The sequence below is a fragment of the Plectropomus leopardus genome, chromosome 5 (genome assembly GCF_026936395.1).
Source record: "Plectropomus leopardus strain MGB_pleo_1.0 chromosome 5, ASM2693639v1, whole genome shotgun sequence".
NCBI classification, from domain to species: domain Eukaryota; kingdom Metazoa; phylum Chordata; class Actinopteri; order Perciformes; family Serranidae; genus Plectropomus; species Plectropomus leopardus.
This window is the reverse complement of record NC_142180.1, coordinates 38,463,423-38,487,897: the sequence shown is the minus strand read 5'-3', so window position 1 is coordinate 38,487,897 and position 24,475 is coordinate 38,463,423. Positions and strand designations below refer to the sequence as shown.

The following is a 24,475-nucleotide window of genomic DNA, read 5'->3' as shown; positions in this document are numbered from 1 at the left end:
TTTTTGGACATGCTAAAATGTGGTGTTTTTGGCCCTAATTGCAACTTTCTTTGCAATGGCATGTCTCGACAGGCTATTTAATGAGTTTTAATGTAGTTTTCAGCTGTTTTTGGGACATGTCATATTTTGACATTTTTTCCATACTATAGCCTTGCATCTTCGGTCATTTTTTGGACATGCCAAATTATGGTGTTTTTGGCCCTAATTGCAAGTTTCTTTGCAATAGCATGTCTCAACACGCTATTTAATTTGCTTTAAAGTGGTTTTCAGCTGTTTTTGTGACATGTCATATTTTGACATTTTTGCCATACTATAGCCTTGCATCTTCGGTCATTTTTTGGACATGCCAAACTATGGCGTTTTTGGTCCTTGTTATGTCCCCAGCCTATATACAACATGAAGGTGCTTTCCCACTGTCTCTGTCCCAAGGAAAACAAGCCTCTGAAGTTTAGAAAGGCAAAATGATCAGTTTATTTACTCAGACATGAGCACAAAGAAAAGACAACACAAAAACACACCTCAGTCCCTTAACTTACCTGAAAACAAATAAACAAGAGACAGTTCTCCTACCCTAAATTCCTAACTGAAAACAGGGGAAAACTTTCAATAAAAGAATAATTGGTTACTCACTCTGTATATTGTTCAAGAAAACTCTGAAACTGCTAATAATTAACCGAAAGGAGTATTTGTTAAGCACCATAAATACTCAGTAAACACAATACAAAGACAAAAGGCAATGATTGAACACCAGATCGCGAATTGCAGAAACACACTATTTCCAGCTGGCTGGGTTGGAAGTGGAGGACGAAGGAAGCGAAGAGCTGCAGGTTTCCTCATTCTTGAAAAGCTGTACCGAGGAGCCAATCCTGCAGCAGCCACGCCCTCTGGGACACCCAACGACGGCACTCCACCTGCACACATCCACATACACAGAGGGAAGGAGAGAGAACACAAGCATGCAGGAGATCACCATGACCCCAGGGGTCGCCTTTTACAACTTTCTTTGCAATGGCGTGTTTCGACAGGCTATTTAATTTGTTTTAATGGAGTTTTCAGCTGTTTTTGGGACATGTCATATTTTGACATTTTTGCCATTCTATAGCCTTGCATCTTCGGTCATTTTTTGGACATGCCAAATTATGGTGTTTTTGGTCCTTTTTACAACTTTCTTTGCAAGGGCATGTGTTCACAGACTATTTAATGAGTTTTAATGTAGTTTTCAGCTGTTTTTGGGACATGTCATATTTTGACATTTTTGCCATACTATAGCCTTGCATCTTCGGTCATTTTTTTGACATGCCAAATTATGGTGTTTTTGGCTCTAATTGCAACTTTCTTTGCAATGGCATGTCTCGACAGGCTATTTAATGTGTTTTAAAGTGGTTTTCAGCTCTTTTTCTGACATGTCATGTTTTGACATTTTTGCCATACTATAGCCTTGCATCTTCGGTCATTTTTTGGACATGCAAAATTATGGTGTTATTGGTCCTTTTTACAACTTTCTTTGCAATGGTATGTCTCGACAGGCTGTTTAATGAGTTTTATTGTCGTTTTCAGCTGTTTTTGTAACATGTCATATTTTGACATTTTTGCCATTCTATAGCCTTGCATCTTCGGTCATTTTTTGGACATGCCAAATTATGGTGTTTTTGGCCCTTTTAACAACTTTCTTTGCAATGGCATGTCTCAACAGGCTATTCAATGAGTTTTAATGTAGTTTTCAGCTGTTTTTGGGACATGTCATATTTTGACATTTTTGCCATACTATAGCCTTGCATCTTCAGTCATTTTTTGGACATGCCAAATTATGGTGTTTTTGGTCCTTTTTACAACTTTCTTTGCAATGGCATGTCTCGACAGGCTATTTAATGTGTTTTAAAGTGGTTTTCAGCTGTTTTTGTAACATGTCATATTTTGACATTTTTGCCATACTATAGCCTTGCATCTTCAGTCATTTTTTGGACATGCCAAATTGTGGCGTTTTTGGCCCTTTTTACAACTTTCTTTGCAATGGCATGTCTTGACAGGCTATTTAATGAGTTTCAATATGGTTTTCAGCTGTTTTTGGGACATGTCATATTTTGACATTTTTGCCATACTATAGCCTTGCATCTTCGGTCATTTTTTGGACATGCCAAATTATGGCGTTTTTGGTCCTTTTTACAATTTTCTTTGCAATGGCATGTCTTGACAGGCTATTTAATGTGTTTCCAAGTGGTTTTCAAGTCTTTTTGTGACATGTCATATTTTGACATTTTTCCCATACTATAGCCTTGCATCTTCGGTCATTTTTTGGACATGCCAAATTATGGCGTTTTTGGCCCTTTTTACAACTTTCTTTGCAATGGCATGTCTCGACAGGCTATTCAATGAGTTTTAATGTAGTTTTCAGCTGTTTTTGGGACATGTCATATTTTGACATTTTTGCCATACTATAGCCTTGCATCTTCGGTCATTTTTTGGACATGCCAAATTATGGCGTTTTTGGCCCTTTTTACAACTTTCTTTGCAATGGCATGTCTCAACAGGCTATTCAATGAGTTTTAATGTAGTTTTCAGCTGTTTATGTAACATGTCATATTTTGACATTTTTGCCATACTATAGCCTTGCATCTTCGGTCATTTTTTGGACATGCCAAATTATGGTGTTTTTGGTCCTTTTTACAACTTTCTTTGCAATGGCATGTCTCGACAGGCTATTTAATGTGTTTTAAAGTGGTTTTCAGCTGTTTTTGGGACATGTCATATTTTGACATTTTTGCCATACTATAGCCTTGCATCTTCGGTCATTTTTTGGACATGCCAAATTATGGCGTTTTTGGCCCTTTTTACAACTTTCTTTGCAAGGGCATGTGTTCACAGACTATTTAATGAGTTTTAATGTAGTTTTCAGCTGTTTTTGGGACATGTCATATTTTGACATTTTTGCCATACTATAGCCTTGCATCTTCGGTCATTTTTTGGACATACCAAATTATGGTGTTTTTGGCCCTAATTGCAACTTTCTTTGCAATGGCATGTCTTGACAGGCTATTTAATTTGCTCTAATGTGGTTTTCAGCTGTTTTTGGGACATGTCATATTTTGACATTTTTGCCATACTATAGCCTTGCATCTTCGGTCATTTTTTGGACATACCAAATTATGGTGTTTTTGGCCCTAATTGCAACTTTCTTTGCAATGGCATGTCTCGACAGGCTACTTAATTTGCTCTAATGTCGTTTTCAGCTGTTTTTCTGACATGTCATTTTTGACATTTTTTCCATACTATAGCCTTGCATCTTCGGTCATTTTTTGGACATGCCAAATTATTGCGTTTTAGGTCCTTTTTACAACTTTCTTTGCAATGGCATGTCTCGACAGGCTACTTAATGTGTTTTAAAGTGGTTTTCAGCTGTTTTCGTCATGTCATATTTTGACATTTTCGCCTTGCATCTTCGGTCATTTTTTGGACATGCCAAATTATGGTGTTTTTGGTCCTTTTTACAACTTTCTTTGCAATGGTATGTCTCGACAGGCTGTTTAATGAGTGTTAATGTTGTTTTCAGCTGTTTTTGGGACATGTCACATTTTGACATTTTTGCCATACTATAGCCTTGCATCTTCGGTCATTATTTGGACATGCCAAATTATAGCGTTTTTGGTCCTTTTAACAACTTTCTGTGCAATGGCATGTCTCGACAGGCTATTTAATGGGTTTTAAAGTGGTTTTCAGCTGTTTTTGGGAAATGTCATATTTTGACATTTTTTCCATACTATAGCCTTGCATCTTCGGTCATTTTTTGGACATGCCAAATTATGGCGTTTTAGGTCCTTTTTACAATTTTCTTTGCAATGGCATGTCTCGACAGGCTATTTAATGAGTTTCAATATGGTTTTCAGCTGTTTTTGCGACATGTTATGTTTTTACATTTTTGCCATACTATAACCTTGCATCTTTAGTCATTTTTGGACATGCCAAATTATGGCGTTTTTGGCCCTTTTTACAACTTTCTTTGCAATGGCATGTCTCGACAGGCTATTTAATGAGTTTTTATGTCATTTTCAGCTGTTTTTGGGACAAGTTATATTTTGCCATTTTTGTCATACTATAGCCTTGCATCTTCAGTCATTTTTTTGACATGCCAAATTATGGCGTTTTTGGCCCTTTTTACAATTTTCTTTGCAATGGCATGTCTTGACAGGCTAATTAATGTGTTTCCAAGTGGTTTTCAAATCTTTTTGTGACATGTCATATTTTGACATTTTTGCCATACTATAGCCTTGCATCTTCGGTCATTTTTTGGACATGCCAAATTGTGGCATTTTTGGCCCTTTTTACAACTTTCTGTGCAATGGTATGTCTCGACAGGCTGTTTAATGAGTTTTATTGTCGCTTTCAGCTGTTTTTGGGACATGTCATATTTTGACATTTTTGCCATACTATAGCCTTGCATCTTCGGTCATTTTTTGGACATACCAAATTATGGTGTTTTTGGCCCTAATTGCAACTTTCTTTGCAATGGCATGTCTCGACAGGCTATTTAATGAGTTTTTATGTCATTTTCAGCTGTTTTTGGGACAAGTTATATTTTGCCATTTTTGTCATACTATAGCCTTGCATCTTCAGTCATTTTTTTTGACATGCCAAATTATTGCGTTTTAGGTCCTTTTTACAACTTTCTTTGCAATGGCATGTCTCGACAGGCTATTTAATGGGTTTTAAAGTGGTTTTCAGCTGTTTTTGGGACATGTCATATTTTGACATTTTTTCCATACTATAGCCTTGTATCTTCGGTCATTTTTTGGACATGCCAAATTATGGCGTTTTTGGTCCTTTTTACAATTTTCTTTGCAATGGCATGTCTCGACAGGCTATTTAATGAGTTTCAATATGGTTTTCAGCTGTTTTTGCGACATGTTATATTTTTACATTTTTGCCATACTATAACCTTGCATCTTTAGTCATTTTTGGACATGCCAAATTATGGCGTTTTTGGCCCTTTTTACAACTTTCTTTGCAATGGCATGTCTCGACAGGCTATTTAATGAGTTTTTATGTCATTTTCAGCTGTTTTTGGGACAAGTTATATTTTGCCATTTTTGTCATACTATAGCCTTACATCTTCAGTCATTTTTTTTGACATGCCAAATTATTGCGTTTTAGGTCCTTTTTACAACTTTCTTTGCAATGGCATGTCTCAACAGGCTATTTAATGGGTTTTAAAGTGGTTTTCAGCTGTTTTTGGGACATGTCATATTTTGACATTTTTTCCATACTATAGCCTTGTATCTTCGGTCATTTTTTGGACATGCCAAATTATGGCGTTTTTGGTCCTTTTTACAATTTTCTTTGCAATGGCATGTCTCGACAGGTTATTTAATGAGTTTCAATATGGTTTTCAGCTGTTTTTGCGACATGTTATATTTTTTACATTTTTGCCATACTATAACCTTGCATCTTTAGTCATTTTTGGACATGCCAAATTATGGTGTTTTTGGTCCTTTTTACAACTTTCTTTGCAATGGTATGTCTCGACAGGTTATTTAATGAGTTTTATTGTCGTTTTCAGCTGTTTTTGGGACATGTCATATTTTGACATTTTTGCCATACTATAGCCTTGCATCTTCGGTCATTTTTTGGACATGCCAAATTATTGCGTTTTTGGCCCTTTTTACAACTTTCTTTGCAATGGCATGTCTCGACAGGTTATTTAATGAGTTTTATTGTCGTTTTCAGCTGTTTTTGGGACAAGTTATATTTTGCCATTTTTGTCATACTATAGCCTTGCATCTTCAGTCATTTTTTTGACATGCCAAATTATTGCGTTTTAGGTCCTTTTTACAACTTTCTTTGCAATGGCATGTCTCGACAGGCTATTTAATGGGTTTTAAAGTGGTTTTCAGCTGTTTTTGGGAAATGTCATATTTTGACATTTTTTCCATACTATAGCCTTGCATCTTCGGTCATTTTTTGGACATGCCAAATTATGGTGTTTTTGGCCGTATTTACAACTTTCTTTGCAATGGCATGTCTCGACAGGTTATTTAATGAGTTTTATTGTCGTTTTCAGCTGTTTTTGGGACATGTCATATTTTGACATTTTTGCCATACTATAGCCTTGCATCTTCGGTCATTTTTTGGACATGCCAAATTATGGTGTTTTTGGCCCTTTTTACAACTTTCTTTGCAATGCCATGTGTTGACAGGCTATTTAATGAGTTTTATTGTCGTTTTCAGCTGTTTTTGGGACATGTCATATTTTGACATTTTTGCCATACTATAGCCTTGCATCTTCGGTCATTTTTTGGACATGCCAAATTATGGTGTTTTGGGCCCTAATTGCAACTTTCTTTGCAATGACATGTCTCGACAACTTTTTTAATGTGTTTTGAAATGGATTTCAGCTGTTTTTGTGACATGTCATATTTTCACATGTTTCCCATACTATAGCCTTGCATCTTCGGTCATTTCTTCAACATCTCAAATTATGGTGTTTTTGGCCCTAATTGCAACTTTCTTTGCAATGGCATGTCTCGAGAGGCTATTTAATTTGCTTTAAAGTGGTTTTCAGCTGTTTTTGGGACATGTCATATATTGACATTTTTGCCATACTATAGCCTTGCATTTTGGGTCATTTTTTCAACATGCGAATTTATTGTGTTTTTGGCCCGTTTTGTAACTTTCTTTACAATGGCATGTCTCGACAGGCTATTTAATGAGTTTTAATGTAGTTTTCAGCTGTTTTTGGGACATGTCATATTTTGACATTTTTGCCATACTATAGCCTTGCATCTTCAGTCATTTTTTGGACATGCCAAATTATTGCGTTTTAGGTCCTTTTTACAACTTTCTTTGCAATGACATGTCTCGACATTCTATTTAATGAGTTTTAATGTAGTTTTCAGCTGTTTTTGGGACATGTCATATTTTGACATTTTTGCCATACTATAGCCTTGCATCTTCGGCCATTTTTTGGACATGCCAAATTATGGTGTTTTTGGCCCTTTTTACAACTTTCTTTGCAATGCCATGTGTTGACAGGCTATTTAATGAGTTTTATTGTCGTTTTCAGCTGTTTTTGGGACATGTCATATTTTGACATTTTTGCCATACTATAGCCTTGCATCTTTGTGCATTTTTTGGACATGCCAAATTATGGTGTTTTGGGCCCTAATTGCAACTTTCTTTGCAATGACATGTCTCGACAACTTTTTTAATGTGTTTTAAAGTGGATTTCAGCTGTTTTTGTGACATGTCATATTTTCACATGTTTCCCATACTATAGCCTTGCATCTTCGGTCATTTCTTCAACATCTCAAATTATGGTGTTTTTGGCCCTAATTGCAACTTTCTTTGCAATGGCATGTCTCGAGAGGCTATTTAATTTGCTTTAAAGTGGTTTTCAGCTGTTTTTGGGACATGTCATATATTGACATTTTTGCCATACTATAGCCTTGCATCTTCAGTCATTTTTTTGACATGCCAAATTATTGCGTTTTAGGTCCTTTTTACAACTTTCTTTGCAATGACATGTCTCGACATTCTATTTAATGAGTTTTAATGTAGTTTTCAGCTGTTTTTGGGACATGTCATATTTTGACATTTTTGCCATACTATAGCCTTGCATCTTCGGCCATTTTTTGGACATGCCAAATTATGGTGTTTTGGCCCTTTTTACAACTTTCTTTGCAATGCCATGTGTTGACAGGCTATTTAATGAGTTTTATTGTAGTTTTCAGCTGTTTTTGGGACATGTCATATTTTGACATTTTTGCCATACTATAGCCTTGCATCTTCGGTCATTTTTTGGACATGCCAAATTATGGTGTTTTGGGCCCTAATTGCAACTTTCTTTGCAATGACATGTCTCGACAACTTTTTTAATGTGTTTTAAAGTGGATTTCAGCTGTTTTTGTGACATGTCATATTTTCACGTTTCCCATACTATAGCCTTGCATCTTCGGTCATTTCTTCAACATCTCAAATTATGGTGTTTTTGGCCCTAATTGCAACTTTCTTTGCAATGGCATGTCTCGAGAGGCTATTTAATTTGCTTTAAAGTGGTTTTCAGCTGTTTTTGGGACATGTCATATTTTGACATTTTTGCCATACTATAGCCTTGCATCTTCGGTCATTTTTTGGACATGCCAAATTATGGTGTTTTGGGCCCTAATTGCAACTTTCTTTGCAATGACATGTCTCGACAACTTTTTTAATGTGTTTTAAAGTGGATTTCAGCTGTTTTTGTGACATGTCATATTTTCACGTTTCCCATACTATAGCCTTGCATCTTCGGTCATTTCTTCAACATCTCAAATTATGGTGTTTTTGGCCCTAATTGCAACTTTCTTTGCAATGGCATGTCTCGAGAGGCTATTTAATTTGCTTTAAAGTGGTTTTCAGCTGTTTTTGGGACATGTCATATTTTGACATTTTTTCCATACTATAGCCTTGTATCTTCGGTCATTTTTTGGACATGCCAAATTATGGCGTTTTTGGTCCTTTTTACAATTTTCTTTGCAATGGCATGTCTCGACAGGTTATTTAATGAGTTTCAATATGGTTTTCAGCTGTTTTTGCGACATGTTATATTTTTTACATTTTTGCCATACTATAACCTTGCATCTTTAGTCATTTTTGGACATGCCAAATTATGGTGTTTTTGGTCCTTTTTACAACTTTCTTTGCAATGGTATGTCTCGACAGGTTATTTAATGAGTTTTATTGTCGTTTTCAGCTGTTTTTGGGACATGTCATATTTTGACATTTTTGCCATACTATAGCCTTGCATCTTCGGTCATTTTTTGGACATGCCAAATTATTGCGTTTTTGGCCCTTTTTACAACTTTCTTTGCAATGGCATGTCTCGACAGGTTATTTAATGAGTTTTATTGTCGTTTTCAGCTGTTTTTGGGACAAGTTATATTTTGCCATTTTTGTCATACTATAGCCTTGCATCTTCAGTCATTTTTTTGACATGCCAAATTATTGCGTTTTAGGTCCTTTTTACAACTTTCTTTGCAATGGCATGTCTCGACAGGCTATTTAATGGGTTTTAAAGTGGTTTTCAGCTGTTTTTGGGAAATGTCATATTTTGACATTTTTTCCATACTATAGCCTTGCATCTTCGGTCATTTTTTGGACATGCCAAATTATGGTGTTTTGGGCCCTAATTGCAACTTTCTTTGCAATGACATGTCTCGACAACTTTTTTAATGTGTTTTAAAGTGGATTTCAGCTGTTTTTGTGACATGTCATATTTTCACATGTTTCCCATACTATAGCCTTGCATCTTCGGTCATTTCTTCAACATCTCAAATTATGGTGTTTTTGGCCCTAATTGCAACTTTCTTTGCAATGGCATGTCTCGAGAGGCTATTTAATTTGCTTTAAAGTGGTTTTCAGCTGTTTTTGGGACATGTCATATATTGACATTTTTGCCATACTATAGCCTTGCATTTTGGGTCATTTTTTCAACATGCGAATTTATTGTGTTTTTGGCCCGTTTTGTAACTTTCTTTACAATGGCATGTCTCGACAGGCTATTTAATGAGTTTTAATGTAGTTTTCAGCTGTTTTTGGGACATGTCATATTTTGACATTTTTGCCATACTATAGCCTTGCATCTTCAGTCATTTTTTGGACATGCCAAATTATTGCGTTTTAGGTCCTTTTTACAACTTTCTTTGCAATGACATGTCTCGACATTCTATTTAATGAGTTTTAATGTAGTTTTCAGCTGTTTTTGGGACATGTCATATTTTGACATTTTTGCCATACTATAGCCTTGCATCTTCGGCCATTTTTTGGACATGCCAAATTATGGTGTTTTTGGCCCTTTTTACAACTTTCTTTGCAATGCCATGTGTTGACAGGCTATTTAATGAGTTTTATTGTCGTTTTCAGCTGTTTTTGGGACATGTCATATTTTGACATTTTTGCCATACTATAGCCTTGCATCTTCGGTCATTTTTTGGACATGCCAAATTATGGTGTTTTGGGCCCTAATTGCAACTTTCTTTGCAATGACATGTCTCGACAACTTTTTTAATGTGTTTTAAAGTGGATTTCAGCTGTTTTTGTGACATGTCATATTTTCACATGTTTCCCATACTATAGCCTTGCATCTTCGGTCATTTCTTCAACATCTCAAATTATGGTGTTTTTGGCCCTAATTGCAACTTTCTTTGCAATGGCATGTCTCGAGAGGCTATTTAATTTGCTTTAAAGTGGTTTTCAGCTGTTTTTGGGACATGTCATATATTGACATTTTTGCCATACTATAGCCTTGCATCTTCGGTCATTTCTTCAACATCTCAAATTATGGTGTTTTTGGCCCTAATTGCAACTTTCTTTGCAATGGCATGTCTCGAGAGGCTATTTAATTTGCTTTAAAGTGGTTTTCAGCTGTTTTTGGGACATGTCATATATTGACATTTTTGCCATACTATAGCCTTGCATTTTGGGTCATTTTTTCAACATGCGAATTTATTGTGTTTTTGGCCCGTTTTGTAACTTTCTTTACAATGGCATGTCTCGACAGGCTATTTAATGAGTTTTAATGTAGTTTTCAGCTGTTTTTGGGACATGTCATATTTTGACATTTTTGCCATACTATAGCCTTGCATCTTCAGTCATTTTTTGGACATGCCAAATTATTGCGTTTTAGGTCCTTTTTACAACTTTCTTTGCAATGACATGTCTCGACATTCTATTTAATGAGTTTTAATGTAGTTTTCAGCTGTTTTTGGGACATGTCATATTTTGACATTTTTGCCATACTATAGCCTTGCATCTTCGGCCATTTTTTGGACATGCCAAATTATGGTGTTTTTGGCCCTTTTTACAACTTTCTTTGCAATGCCATGTGTTGACAGGCTATTTAATGAGTTTTATTGTCGTTTTCAGCTGTTTTTGGGACATGTCATATTTTGACATTTTTGCCATACTATAGCCTTGCATCTTCGGTCATTTTTTGGACATGCCAAATTATGGTGTTTTGGGCCCTAATTGCAACTTTCTTTGCAATGACATGTCTCGACAACTTTTTTAATGTGTTTTAAAGTGGATTTCAGCTGTTTTTGTGACATGTCATATTTTCACATGTTTCCCATACTATAGCCTTGCATCTTCGGTCATTTCTTCAACATCTCAAATTATGGTGTTTTGGCCCTAATTGCAACTTTCTTTGCAATGGCATGTCTCGAGGCTATTTAATTTGCTTTAAAGTGGTTTTCAGCTGTTTTTGGGACATGTCATATATTGACATTTTTGCCATACTATAGCCTTGCATCTTCAGTCATTTTTTTGACATGCCAAATTATTGCGTTTTAGGTCCTTTTTACAACTTTCTTTGCAATGACATGTCTCGACATTCTATTTAATGAGTTTTAATGTAGTTTTCAGCTGTTTTTGGGACATGTCATATTTTGACATTTTTGCCATACTATAGCCTTGCATCTTCGGCCATTTTTTGGACATGCCAAATTATGGTGTTTTGGCCCTTTTTACAACTTTCTTTGCAATGCCATGTGTTGACAGGCTATTTAATGAGTTTTATTGTCGTTTTCAGCTGTTTTTGGGACATGTCATATTTTGACATTTTTGCCATACTATAGCCTTGCATCTTCGGTCATTTTTTGGACATGCCAAATTATGGTGTTTTGGGCCCTAATTGCAACTTTCTTTGCAATGACATGTCTCGACAACTTTTTTAATGTGTTTTAAAGTGGATTTCAGCTGTTTTTGTGACATGTCATATTTTCACGTTTCCCATACTATAGCCTTGCATCTTCGGTCATTTCTTCAACATCTCAAATTATGGTGTTTTTGGCCCTAATTGCAACTTTCTTTGCAATGGCATGTCTCGAGAGGCTATTTAATTTGCTTTAAAGTGGTTTTCAGCTGTTTTTGGGACATGTCATATATTGACATTTTTGCCATACTATAGCCTTGCATCTTCAGTCATTTTTTTGACATGCCAAATTATTGCGTTTTAGGTCCTTTTTACAACTTTCTTTGCAATGACATGTCTCGACATTCTATTTAATGAGTTTTAATGTAGTTTTCAGCTGTTTTTGGGACATGTCATATTTTGACATTTTTGCCATACTATAGCCTTGCATCTTCAGTCATTTTTTTGACATGCCAAATTATGGTGTTTTTGGCCCTTTTTACAACTTTCTTTGCAATGGCATGTCTCGACAGGTTATTTAATGAGTTTTTATGTCATTTTCAGCTGTTTTTGGGACAAGTTATATTTTGCCATTTTTGCCATACTATAGCCTTGCATCTTCGCTCATTTTTTCAACATGCCAAATTATTGTGTTTTTGGCCCGTTTTGTAGCTTTTTTTACAATGGCATGTCTCAACAGGCTATTTAAATGTAAAATTATGGTGTTTTTGGCCCTTTTTACAACTTTCTTTGTAAGGGCATGTGTTTACAGACTGTTTAATGAGTTTTAATGTAGTTTTCAGCTGTTTTTGGGACATGTCATATTTTGACATTTTTGCCATACTATAGCCTTTTTATAGCCCTATAGCCCTATTTTTGTTCTTTTTTTTGACATTGCAAATTATGGTGTTTTTGGCCCTACTCGCAACTTCCTATGCTATGGCATGTCTTGGAAGGGTATTTTATGTTGTTTAATTTTAGTTTCCAGCTGTTTTTGGTACATGCCAAATATTGCTCTTTTTTGTCATACTGCATCTTTTTTCATTTTGGTGTTTTGGCCCTTTTTTCAACTTTTCTAACTTTTTATTTTTAATGACATACTATACTATACTACACTTTGACTTTTTTATGTTTTCATTATACTACTCAACATTATTAATGTTACATTATGGCTTTCATTTTAACATTTTACAAAATTTCAGTCTTACCTGCAAAAAGAAAATCCAGCGAGACTTCTTTCTCAATGATTTTTTCATCCAGGTCTAATGAGTGTTAGGTTTTTTTCCATGTGTTTAATTTTTCTTTTTCTTTTCATCTGGTTTTCCAGGAGTCAACTTTGAAGAGTCTCCTGAGTGCTCTGTGGAATCTGTCTGCTCACAGCATCGACAACAAGGTGGCGATCTGTTCAGTGGACGGGGCTCTGGGCTTCCTGGTCAGCACACTGACATACCGATGTCAAACAAACTCGCTTGCCATCATTGAGAGTGGGGGAGGAATCCTTCGAAACGTGTCAAGTCTGGTCGCCACACGTGAAGACTACAGGTCAGTTTCTGAAACCCAAACATATACTGTAATATAACTAAACAAACGTCAAATATTAAAAATTACAAATATTTTTTTCTGGAGCTTTAAACTTTATCAAACATGTATTTTTCTATGTTTTTGACCATTTATTACCAATTATCTATTACTGCATATCAGATCACAACCATATTTAGATTGTTTTCTTACCTTACATTACCCCACTGGCCTCCATTCATTTTCATACAGCATTGCAGAGAACTCAGTTGAGATACCGTTTATGTAGCATTAATGATTATAATTAATGGAAACCAATAGATGTTTGGAAGGAAGGAAAAAACACACCAAATGATATAAGAAATACATTTTTAAAAAAGCTATTGCTTGTTTAGAAAAATTGTAGTGATAGATTGGTAGTAAAATGGCATAAAACATGGAACACCACTGACACAAATGGCCAAAATATTAGTGGGGAATTCATATAAAGATACAAGAAAATTACCTGAAAGGCTACAGAAAAGAAAAGCAATACATAAAATGTTTTATTTTGTTGAATGAATATATAATGATTAGATTTATGAATAAAAATTTCTGGACATTTTTCTCTAATTTTTTTTATTAATATCATATAATGCCCCTCCAGTAATTTACAGGTGATTTTCTTATCATCTTTTACCATTGTTTTTTGCAAGTTGTGGGAAATTTCTTTCCAAGTTGCTTATTGACTTAATATATATAAAAAAAAAATAATCAAACCAATTTTCTTAGATTTCAGAGGTTTAGACGCTTGTAAAAGGCGCCTGAACATAGCAGAAGAAAACTAATGACGATCCAGGTGTTAAAGGGTTAACAAAAAATTTAAACAGCATTGATTTGCTTCAGCTGGATGTAATAAAAGTATTATGTAATGTATTAAAAATGTCTGTTGCTTTCTTACCTCACAGGCAAATCCTCAGGGACCACAACTGCCTCCAAACTCTGCTGCAGCACCTGCGCTCCCACAGCCTGACTATAGTCAGCAACGCCTGCGGGACTCTCTGGAACCTTTCTGCCCGAAGTCCCAAAGACCAGGAGCTGCTTTGGGACCTCGGGGCAGTTAGCATGCTGCGCAACCTCATCCACTCCAAGCACAAGATGATAGCCATGGGCAGCGCTGCAGCTTTAAGGAACCTCCTCACCAATCGACCCCTGAAATACAAGGACGCTGCTGTCGTATCCCCTGGCTCCTGCATGCCTTCACTCTACATGAGAAAACAGAAGGCTCTGGAGGCGGAGCTGGACGCCAAACACTTAGCAGAGACTTTTGACACCCTTGAGAAACAGAGCCCTAAGCACCTGACCCTCAACAAGCCACTCCGGCACATTGAGAGTCTGGCAAAGGATTATGCATCCGATTCTGGTTGTTTTGATGATGACGAGGCACCCAATGTCTCCAGTAGCCTCGACACTGGGAGCTTCTCGATGCTGTCCATGTTCCTCACCAACTCTAACTTCCTGCAAAACCAACCACGTAAGAGGGATAGTGAGCCTGAGAGAGACATAGACATGCCTCAGACGGTCGAGAAGAGGCATGCACCTCCTGACGATGTGGTGTCCGCCGCTGCAGAGAAGTTAGCCAAAAAGATCACCAACACCGTTGCCAAGATCGACAGGTTAGTGGAGGACATCACCATGCACACGTCCTCGGAAGACAGTTTTAGCCTCAGCTCTGAGGACCACCTGGCAGACTGGCCTTACGGACTGGATGAACTCAACGAAGCCCGAGCGAAATCATGTTCCCCCTGCCGTCTCTCCGATACAAGCAGCTTGGCCCACAGAGAACGCCTCAGTCGAGCCCATGCACTCTTGCGCCTCAAAACTGCCCATACAAGTGTGTCGACAGACAGCCTAAACAGCGGGAGCACCAGTGATGGATACTGCGGCAGCAAAGACCAGGTGCGACCTGCTCCAACAGCTCTAATGATGCAACAACGACCCAACCAGCTCGATCTCAAAGTGGCTCATCAGGACTACCTTAATGTTGGACCTGCTGTCCTGAATGAGACTAACCAGCAAGATATTCCCGAAAGAGATTCTGTGGACAACAAAGATGTGAGAAATCTAGAGCTGAGCAACACAGACGCAGAAAAGAACCAGGATCAACCTGTGCAAACGCCTGTTAGCGCATCGACTAAAGTCTCCTCTGATGTCAGCATGACCTCAATTAAACTGTCCCCCTCTTATCAACAGGTCCCACTCATTCAGAGTGTGGCTAAATTTGGTGTTGCAAAGACAGCAATCAATGTCCACGCTGCCCAAGCGATGAGGAGGCAAGCGTGGGTACCTACTGTGATGACTGGGGGCAGTATTACAAAATTTTCTCCAATGACTTCCACTAGAAGCCCAACCATTGGGCAGATGGAGACGGTCCAGAAATACTCGGTGGAGAACACCCCAATTTGCTTCTCCCGCTGCAGTTCACTGTCCTCCCTCTCTTCTGGTGATGGAGCGCTGGACGGACAAAGTGAGAACGAGCTGGAGAGCGACTCTTCATTAGAAATAATTGAAGTGGAGGATGGAGAAGTGGTAAAGAGGGCCGAAGAAGATGAAACTTTGGAGGATCTGAGTGACAGCCAGCTGCTGATGACTGACTCAAAAACCTTCCCCAGCAAAGAGACCAATCCCATTGAGATTCCTGGTCCTGCCAAAAGGGAAAAGGTGTTCCTCAGAGGGGCTTCACCAGCCATACTTGAAGACAGATCTCCATCGAGTTCATCTGAGAACTACATCCATGAGACGCCCCTGGTGATGAGTCGCTGTAGCTCAGTCAGTTCATTGGGCAGCTTTGAGTCACCATCTATTGCCAGCTCAATCCAAAGTGATCCATGCAGTGAGATGATTGATGGAACAATAAGCCCAAGTGATCTCCCTGACAGTCCAGGGCAAACCATGCCTCCAAGTCGGAGTAAAACCCCATGCTGTGTTGAGTCAAATGGACCAGAGACGCAAACCACAGGAATTGCAGGTCAGTGGGAAAGCAGCCTGCGAAAGTTCATGGAGATTGCAGACTGCAAAGAGAGGTTTAACCTTCCCCCTGACCTGGACACAATGATCTACTTCACTGTGGAAAAGCCCACTGAGAACTTCTCCTGCGCTTCGAGCCTAAGTGCTCTTCCTCTTCACGAACACTACATACAAAAAGATGTGGAGCTGAAATTAACCCCCCTACTTCAGCAAAAAGACAAAAATCTTCCTTTCCCTGACGAGGATGAGCAAGGATTCGACCATGGTGAGAGATACAGCGAGGGCAACTCAGACGATGACATTGAAATCTTAAAGGAATGCATCAACTCAGCAATGCCCTCCAAGTTCAGAAAAGTAAGACCTTCCCTGATGACCACCATCCCTCCACATATTCTTAATTCCCAGATCCGAAAACCAATACATCTTCCCGTGTACATGATGCTTCCAAATGGCAAAACCCAAATGTGTCCTGGGAGGAGAATTGTCATCCCACAAAAGGATTCGAAATGTGATGATTCATCCTTCACAGATTCTGCGGAGGGTACACCTGTCAACTTCTCCAGCACAACATCGCTAAGTGACGAAACACTTCAGTATCCGGTGAAGGACAGGGGGGCGAAAGACTGCACAGCTAAAGGCATAAACAAACAGGAAGTTCTCGACGATGAGGCAAAGAGGATTGAAGACTTGAGGATATTCTCACACTTCCACAAACCCAACAGGATGAACTGCCCACCTGAGGTACAAATGAACCGAACAACCAAACACATCATTCCCACTCAGAGGGTGCTGATGCAGAGCAAAGAGGTCACGGACAGAGTGGCAAACCAAAGAAATCGTGATCAGTCTCCCAACCAACAGAAGAAAAGGCAAGGTCAAGGCCTGGTCAGGAAACTGGAACTGCCCGTCATAAAGCAGAACACAGAAGGTAACCTTAATGTGGGGTCACAAAAAGGGAAAACAATCTTTCGTCAAATGACACATTCTTCAGAGGACAGTAACAGCTTCTATGGTGATGAAAATGAAAAAGATGACGGAATGAAACGGACAAGCAGGAAACAGATCAGGGAAGCAAGTAGGAATACTTTATCCCGGAGCATGACAAATATTGGCAGGATTGATAATTCCCAAGCAAAGCCCAGAGGATTTCACCGGATAAAACAGAATCTGATTAAGGATGAATCTCTGGCATGTTACTCCCTCAGCTCCTCGCTTAGCTCACTGAGTGACGCCGAGTTTGAGGATCATAAATCAAAAGCCCAGCAAATATGGTACAAAAACAGACACAACAAAACACTGAATATGATGAAACAGACGAAGCCAATGAACATTCACAGTCAGTACGAAGAGCCAAGCTCGCCAAGCTCTGTCAGCATGGATTCGGAGGATGACCTCCTTCAGAAATGCATAACATCTGCCATGCCCAAGCAGAGGAGGAAACTCGCTGCAAGGAAGAAGAAAGCAGAAAATACCCAAAAACAAAAGACGTCCGATGGGTGGAACATGGATGAAGAAATGGATAGTGATGATACAGCATGGGATAAAGATTCAGACCTCAACAGTGTTGAATGGAGAGCCATACAAGAAGGTGCCAACTGTGTTGTCACTGGGCTGCAGGCATCAAAGTCTCAGGAGCCATCCTCCGAAGAGACTGAATCAGTCCTGTCATTCATGTCGACATCCAGCTTTACACCCAAAGAAAGGAAGTTTGCGAAAGACAAAAAGGCAAATAAACCCCTCGACTTTGCACAGCGCAAGCCCGTTCCAAATTTACCAGTCGTTTTCAGAGGCAGGACAGTGATCTATACACCGAAAAAAGAGACTGCGCCATCACAAAGACCTCCTCCCAGAAAAGCACCAACCAAGACAGATGCTCCAAAGAACCCAAACCTCGCTCAGCATAGATCAAAGAGCCTTCACCGATTAGGTCGCCCCCAGGACATTGAACTGTCTTTGCCAAAGAGGAGCTCTACTCCACCTCCAAGGATACCAAAAAGTTCATCCTCTGGATCCTCACAAAGTTCTACACCATCTAAACAGTCCCAGAAGAAGATAACATCCCCAATTCAGACATATAAATCCGTCCAGAAGAAGACTGCCTCACCAGCGAGTAGCCCGCCAGCTAGTAGCCCCCCTGAAAGAAAGGGACGTTCCCCTGTTGTGAATCAAAATGAAAAATCCCCACCACCCAAAACCCAAAAGTCACCGGTTCGAATCCCTTTCATGCAAAATTCAGTCAAACCCAGACCTCTGTCACCTCTGGTAACTAACCAAGCAAGCACCAAACAAACCAATCAGGTCAATGGGAAAAGGGTGGCCCCTGGCAATCGATATGAACTGGTCAGGATGACTTCTGTCCATTCAAGTGGCGGTGAGTCTGAGCGCAATGGATTCTTGAGACAGCTGACTTTCATTAAGGAATCACAGACCGCACTGAGACGTGATGGCTCTGCACGCAACATGCCTGGATCTCAAAATGGATCCCCCCGCAGAGCAGTTCCTGGAGCTTCGGCTGTCTTCCTTTGCTCCTCACGCTGTCAGGAACTAAAGGCAGCTGTGCAAACCCCAAGAAGGGTCCAAGTAAAAGCTCCAAGACAAGCACAGCAAGTCCAGAGGCCAGACCAAGGCCTTCAAAAGCAGTCTACGACCCTCTCTAGAGCAACCTCCAGTGAAAGGGACCTATCTGCAAGGCGCCCAGCCAGGAGGACCAGCTCTGAAAGCCCCTGCAGGGTTGCTCAGCGAAACGGCCCAGGCAGAGTCTCCGGAGCCAGGCAGCAACAAGACAAAGATACCTTTAAACGTCACGCCTCATCACCAAGCATTAACATACTGAGCCGAGTGACCAGCCGCTCTTCCCTCCGTTCATCATCATCTGATTCGAGTGGAAGAGCGAAAAGCGAGGACGACACTAAAAAGAAAGGGCAGAGATCTGCATCCCGGCTGAATGACAGAGTCACCTGGAGGAGGATCAGGGATGAAGACGTACCTCAGATCTTGAAAAGCACTCTGCCAGCCAATGCACTACCTCTGGTGCCTTCTCCTGATGGGGAAAAGCCAAAGCTACCAGCTCTTCCAGGAAAACTGCCAACTATTCTACTTGCCTCTCGCAAGACGAGTGATGCAACAGTCCAGACAGAAGACTTTCCGAACAACAAGACCAACTCGAGCACTTCCCCAGCGGTCGAAACGGCTCCAGTGATCTCAGAGGAAGTGGCGCGATTAGCACTCCTCAGAAAGATCAGCGCCGCCTCTGGGACTAACCTTCACGATGGAGATTCAGACGCCTCCCTGAGGAGCCACAGCACCGTCTCCACAGGAACATCAGACAACCATGTGGGTGGAGTCGTCCATTTCCGTCAAGGATCCCCCAGCAAGGCTGCCCGAATCACTCCATTTAACTACACCCCCAGCCCTATTTCCTGCTGCCCGCAAGACACACAGAGCCAAGCAGACACAATCGATGAGAAGCCAGGGGAAAAGAGTGAGTCATAGGACGTTAAGTGGATTAGTGGACGACATTAATGACTCTACTGTGTTCCTGAATGAACCTCAGCACTCAGGTGGACGGAGTGGGAGTGTGCTGGCCCTTTACCTCGGGTACTGACCCTTTACTTTCCCCATATACTGCATTCAAGTTTTTCTCTTTCTTTCTTGAACAATTGATTACAGCTTCCATCTACCATTCATACAGGATTGGATGTATGCATTGAGACAGAACTGATCATCAATAACTTTTAGAGATGCACTTCAGAGAAAACATTAAACGGAAGTGCATCATTTTGTACTTTTTTTGTATTTGTAGAATAATCATTGCCTGGTAGAAATGTAGTGAAAACATGAAGACAATGATTTCAGCACATAAATCATCATCGGTCTCCTGGACTGACTCGATAAATGAACAATATTATGCAAACTTTTGAAGGATTACTCAGCTGGACTTTTAACCTGAAGAGGTACAAACTGCGGCAGACTGTTGACAGACTCACACAAAGGACGCAAACACACTAACATGTAAAGTATTTTTTACATACAGTACTTCATCGCTTTGGGCCTTTGCCTCACCACTCACTGAATACGATACACTGTTAGCCTTTCCCGATACGTGCAGAGGCCAACAGGGTTGGGGGCAACATTTGTGATAAAACTTCTCTTCAAACTAATAGTTCAATCACATTAATTCCATTTGTCTTGATCTTTCAACACTCTACAGACAAACACCAAGATTATGTTGTGATCTTGGACCGAGATTTCTATATGTTAACAAGATGAAAATTTAAAAACGATTAACTGATAAAAAAAATAAGTTAGTTTGAAACAATGTTGTATTGTGAGTGCACAAAAAATTAATTTGAGGGAACTTATAAACTACTAATTTGAGGGTTTGGAGTTGGGGATATGGATAAAATTATAGAAATCATTTTGACGTTATGAAATTGATGTAAATTGTGATAAAAGTACATTTTATGTTAAAAAATAACAATTGAAAAGCTCATTGTGGAAAAAAGTAAACGGACAAAAAAATGTCAGTTTCTTGCATATTTAGATAATTGGATATCTGACAATTTAAGGCAGTCATACTGAACTTACAGCCAAAGCTGGCCTCTGATAGGGCTTGTTGATCAAAAAATGTGCCTGTGGAGGATCCCACACACCCCCGACAGAGGTCCTTGCTAAGACCCTAATGTCTTAAAATCCTAGAAACATCCTAAAATCAGAGGAACGTCCCAAAATTCAAGAAACGTCCTAAGATCCTAGAAAAATCCTAAAATCCAAGAAATGGCCTAAAATCCTGCAAACATCCTAAAATCTGAGAAACATCCTAAAAAAAATCCTTGAAATGTCTTAAATTGCGAGAAACATCCCAAACAGTCCTAAAACCCAAGATATGTCCTAAAATTAGAGGAATGTCCTAAAATCGTTCAAATGTCCTAAAGCACAGCAAGTTGAGTATCCCTGATTTAAGGTATTTAATCGGTTACATTTAATCTTCCCTCAAAGTCCAATCAGTGATTTGCAACATTTCCTACAATGACTGAAAACAGAAAACATCCACCTCACTTATTATAGACAACATTACAGATTTGCATGATGTATAATCTCCCGACTGTGGGAATGAAATAAGAACAATGAACTCTTAAATTATTAATTTGAGGGTACGATTTATCACAAACGTTCAGCCCGACACCCACTGGACTCTAGTTCCATCACTGCTGCAGAAAATATAGCAAATCCCGTCCTTTTCCAAACTATCAGCTGATTGTGAGTAACTCTCCTGTACTCGTTGTCTTAATCAGTATTGTAAATAACATGCAGAATATACAAAAATCTTCCAAGCTTCCTGGTGGGCAAAAGAATCTGTGTTGCTCCCTGACAGCATGCTAATATATTCACTGACTGTATACACACCTGTTAACATTGTGGACGAGAGAGGACAACGAGGCTCAGAGCTCAGACGCTTTCTAAAGCCAGGCGAGAGCAGCGCCAGCCGTCTGTGTTCAGGAGCCGCACACACCTACGATGCTATGAACTGTCAGCGTGGATGAACTCGATGCTGCGGTTCACCTGATGACGCTCTGTGTTTGCTGCTAGATTCAGGCACTGTTTGCTGTTTGAGTATTTCCTGTCGAGAAACAAAAAAAGATTTGATTCAGTGACGGTCGGGCTTCGAGTCAATGGACGCGTGTCCGCACAGAAGTCTTTATAACGTGTTAATATCTGCTTAACTGTGTTGCTGTAAAAGTAGTGATAGGCGGAGAAGTCGTCGGATATAAAAGACGACGAATCTCCTCTGTAGTCGTACCATCAGTCTCCATGTGTGCTCGCAGACAGCAGAGTGCTGAACGGAGCCAAGGGGCTGTTTCTTCAGAAAAACACGGTTTTGTATTTACCAGCCTGATGTATTTCCAAAGCATGTTTTGAGTGAAAAAGCCCAGGTAGCTTCTGAATGCAAATCTTTGGAGATCTATTGGCCATTTTCAGATAAACAAGTGACACACCGTCGAAATCTACTGGATCTTCTGTCAAACACTCATCGGTTTTATGTGGGTTCAAATAAGAGTGGAAGATTTTGTTCAGAAATCACGTCAAAGCCTGTGGTTGTATGTTTCCGAAAACGTTTTTGAAAAGAATAAAATAAAATCTGCAGAAAATTTGTGCAAAAGTTCCACTGACAGCTGGGGGAAAAAACTGCTAATTCATTCAATTTCATCTTATTTTCTTTATGTGTAAAATAGGCTTGGGCGGTATCACAGTATTACAGTATACCAGAGTATTTTGAAATCCCCAAAACCGTGTAGGCAGGTGCTAGACAAAAAGAAAAGCAGTCAACAACGTGAAAAAGTCTGCACGCTGCAGCTCCTTTATGTGCAGCTTATCGACAAACTCAGCCCCCTTATGTATCAATAAAGTGCACGTCAGAGCTACAGTGTGCTGACTTTTTTCATGTTTTTCAGTGAATACAGGCGCTCTTCTTCTTGTTAAACTCATTGTAAGTAGTGCACAGCATGCACCACCAAAGCTCTGTATCTGCATTTTATTTAAATGGTCGACAAAAAAAGTAACTACTATAAAAGTGCAAGGAAAGTGTCAGCATGGCAGGAACTTTTACTTTGTACAACCTCAAGGAGATATTTTTATTTATTCATTTTATTTATTTAAATTTTCACCTAACTATTTAAAAAATGTCGCAGGGGACTCGCTGTATATGATGTTGAGAGTTTTAGTTTTGATTAAACATTTGTTAAAAGCGCTTTAAAACAAAGTTTTGTGTTGGAGTTTGTTATATTTCAAATACTAACTATTGACCGAAATATTTTCATTGTTTTTGTAAATGCTTATCAGTTCCAGATATTGGTGATCAGCCTCATTAAACACCTTCTGTTACTTTAAAAATGGCGATATACAACCACAGAGGTGATTTCTGAACATCGGTTTGAAAAGTCAAAATCTTATTTGAGCCCAGCGCTGAGGGCGTGAATTTGGATTTAGAAGATTTTTGTGTTTGATAGTTCAGATTTTAGGAGGAGAAACATTTTACCGGCCCCTAAAAGCAAAATCAGGATGAAAAGAGGTGAAAGGTAGCGAGACGGACGGGGAGTTTGTCTCCGTGTTTAAAAGCCATCAGACGGTCCGGGAAGTTAGTCCGCCCTCTTCGTCGGCGGCCTCGTTCACGCCGAGTCGGGTTTAGTCGAGTTCATGTCCGAACGAAAGCAGATTTACAGCTTTAAATGTCTTTCTTTGTGCTCTACAGTTAATGATTCCCAATTCACAAACCAAGGCCCTGTTTACGTGTTTACTGGTATTTTTAAAAACGTCCACACAAACCGAGTTTTAGGTTGCTAAAATGTTGATTTTTGAAAACGTCTTTTAAATGTGCAGATTTTCTTCAAAACTCCAGATACTGTGTTCGCCGAGTAAAAAAAAGTATAACGGAGCGTTTGGAAACGATGACATCATCTCCGCAGTTTGTTTTGTTACGTTTTGTTTACAGCATTCGGTCTAAAGTACGACTAAACTTTAAGTTATTATTGTTCGTCGGTCCACCGATGAGCGGAGGCGTCTGCTGCGGCCGATATTTGGTGAGATTCAGATTGTTGTCGATGAAAGGAAAACTTTCACATTTTCAGAGCATCACTGAAGCTTTTTAATGAAGAATTCAATTTAGAATTCAATTTAAAATCAATTTTATCATAACCAAAAAACAACACAAAAAAACACGATATGAACTGTCATAGGTGATGAGGGGCAGGGACAATTTTGCCCAAATTTTTTTGTCACATAAATAAAAAAAGTTGGATAATCTACGTAAAATGTTGGTTTTTTTAAAATTATTTATTTTAAACACTAATGCCTGTTGACTTTGTGGCCTTGATCTGTAACTTTTTTTTCTTGTAAATCAAGTTTAATCACGTGATATTAAAAAAAAAATTAAAAATTAAAAAATCTTGCAAAATTACAACTTTATTCTTTTAATTTTTTAAAATTAAATTAAGATTTTATCCTCGTAATATCATTATTTTTCCCCTCAAAATTACTACTTAATTTCTGTAATATTACAACTTTTCTTTTTAAAATCTTAATCTCTTTTTAATATGGCCCAAATCCCGCTTCTACGAGTGTAGAACAGATCTGACCTGACTTTCGCTGGTGACTTTTCCGTGTCTGAGTCAGCTGCTTTGTGCTTTTAGTGTTTGCAGACGTTTTTGTGCTCTTGTGTGGACGAATATTTTGTTAAACGAAGGACGTGCAAACAGATTTTTTTTTTTAACGAATGTGAAAAATATTGAATTTTAAAAA

General features: G+C 39.0%; 1 protein-coding gene and 1 long non-coding RNA gene across 4 annotated transcripts in view; one reads left to right on the top strand and one right to left on the bottom strand.

Annotated features, from left to right (window-relative positions):
• The window catches only part of apc2 (APC regulator of WNT signaling pathway 2), an 89,360-nt gene extending 64,885 nt beyond the window's left edge, over nucleotides 1-24,475 (top strand). For all 3 annotated transcript variants that reach the window (XM_042483799.2, XM_088078181.1, XM_088078182.1), the window contains exons 13-14: nucleotides 12,984-13,198; nucleotides 14,122-24,475. In XM_042483799.2, coding sequence (XP_042339733.1) covers nucleotides 12,984-13,198; nucleotides 14,122-19,672 — 5,766 coding nt within the window. In that variant the 3' untranslated portion in view covers nucleotides 19,673-24,475. The remainder of the gene's footprint in view (nucleotides 1-12,983; nucleotides 13,199-14,121) is intronic.
• LOC148189624 (uncharacterized) lies at nucleotides 443-14,251 on the bottom strand. Its single transcript, XR_015776697.1, has 3 exons — nucleotides 14,115-14,251; nucleotides 12,865-13,206; nucleotides 443-911 (listed from the first exon to the last, which is right to left on the bottom strand). It is a non-coding gene; the product is annotated as an uncharacterized LOC148189624 (long non-coding RNA).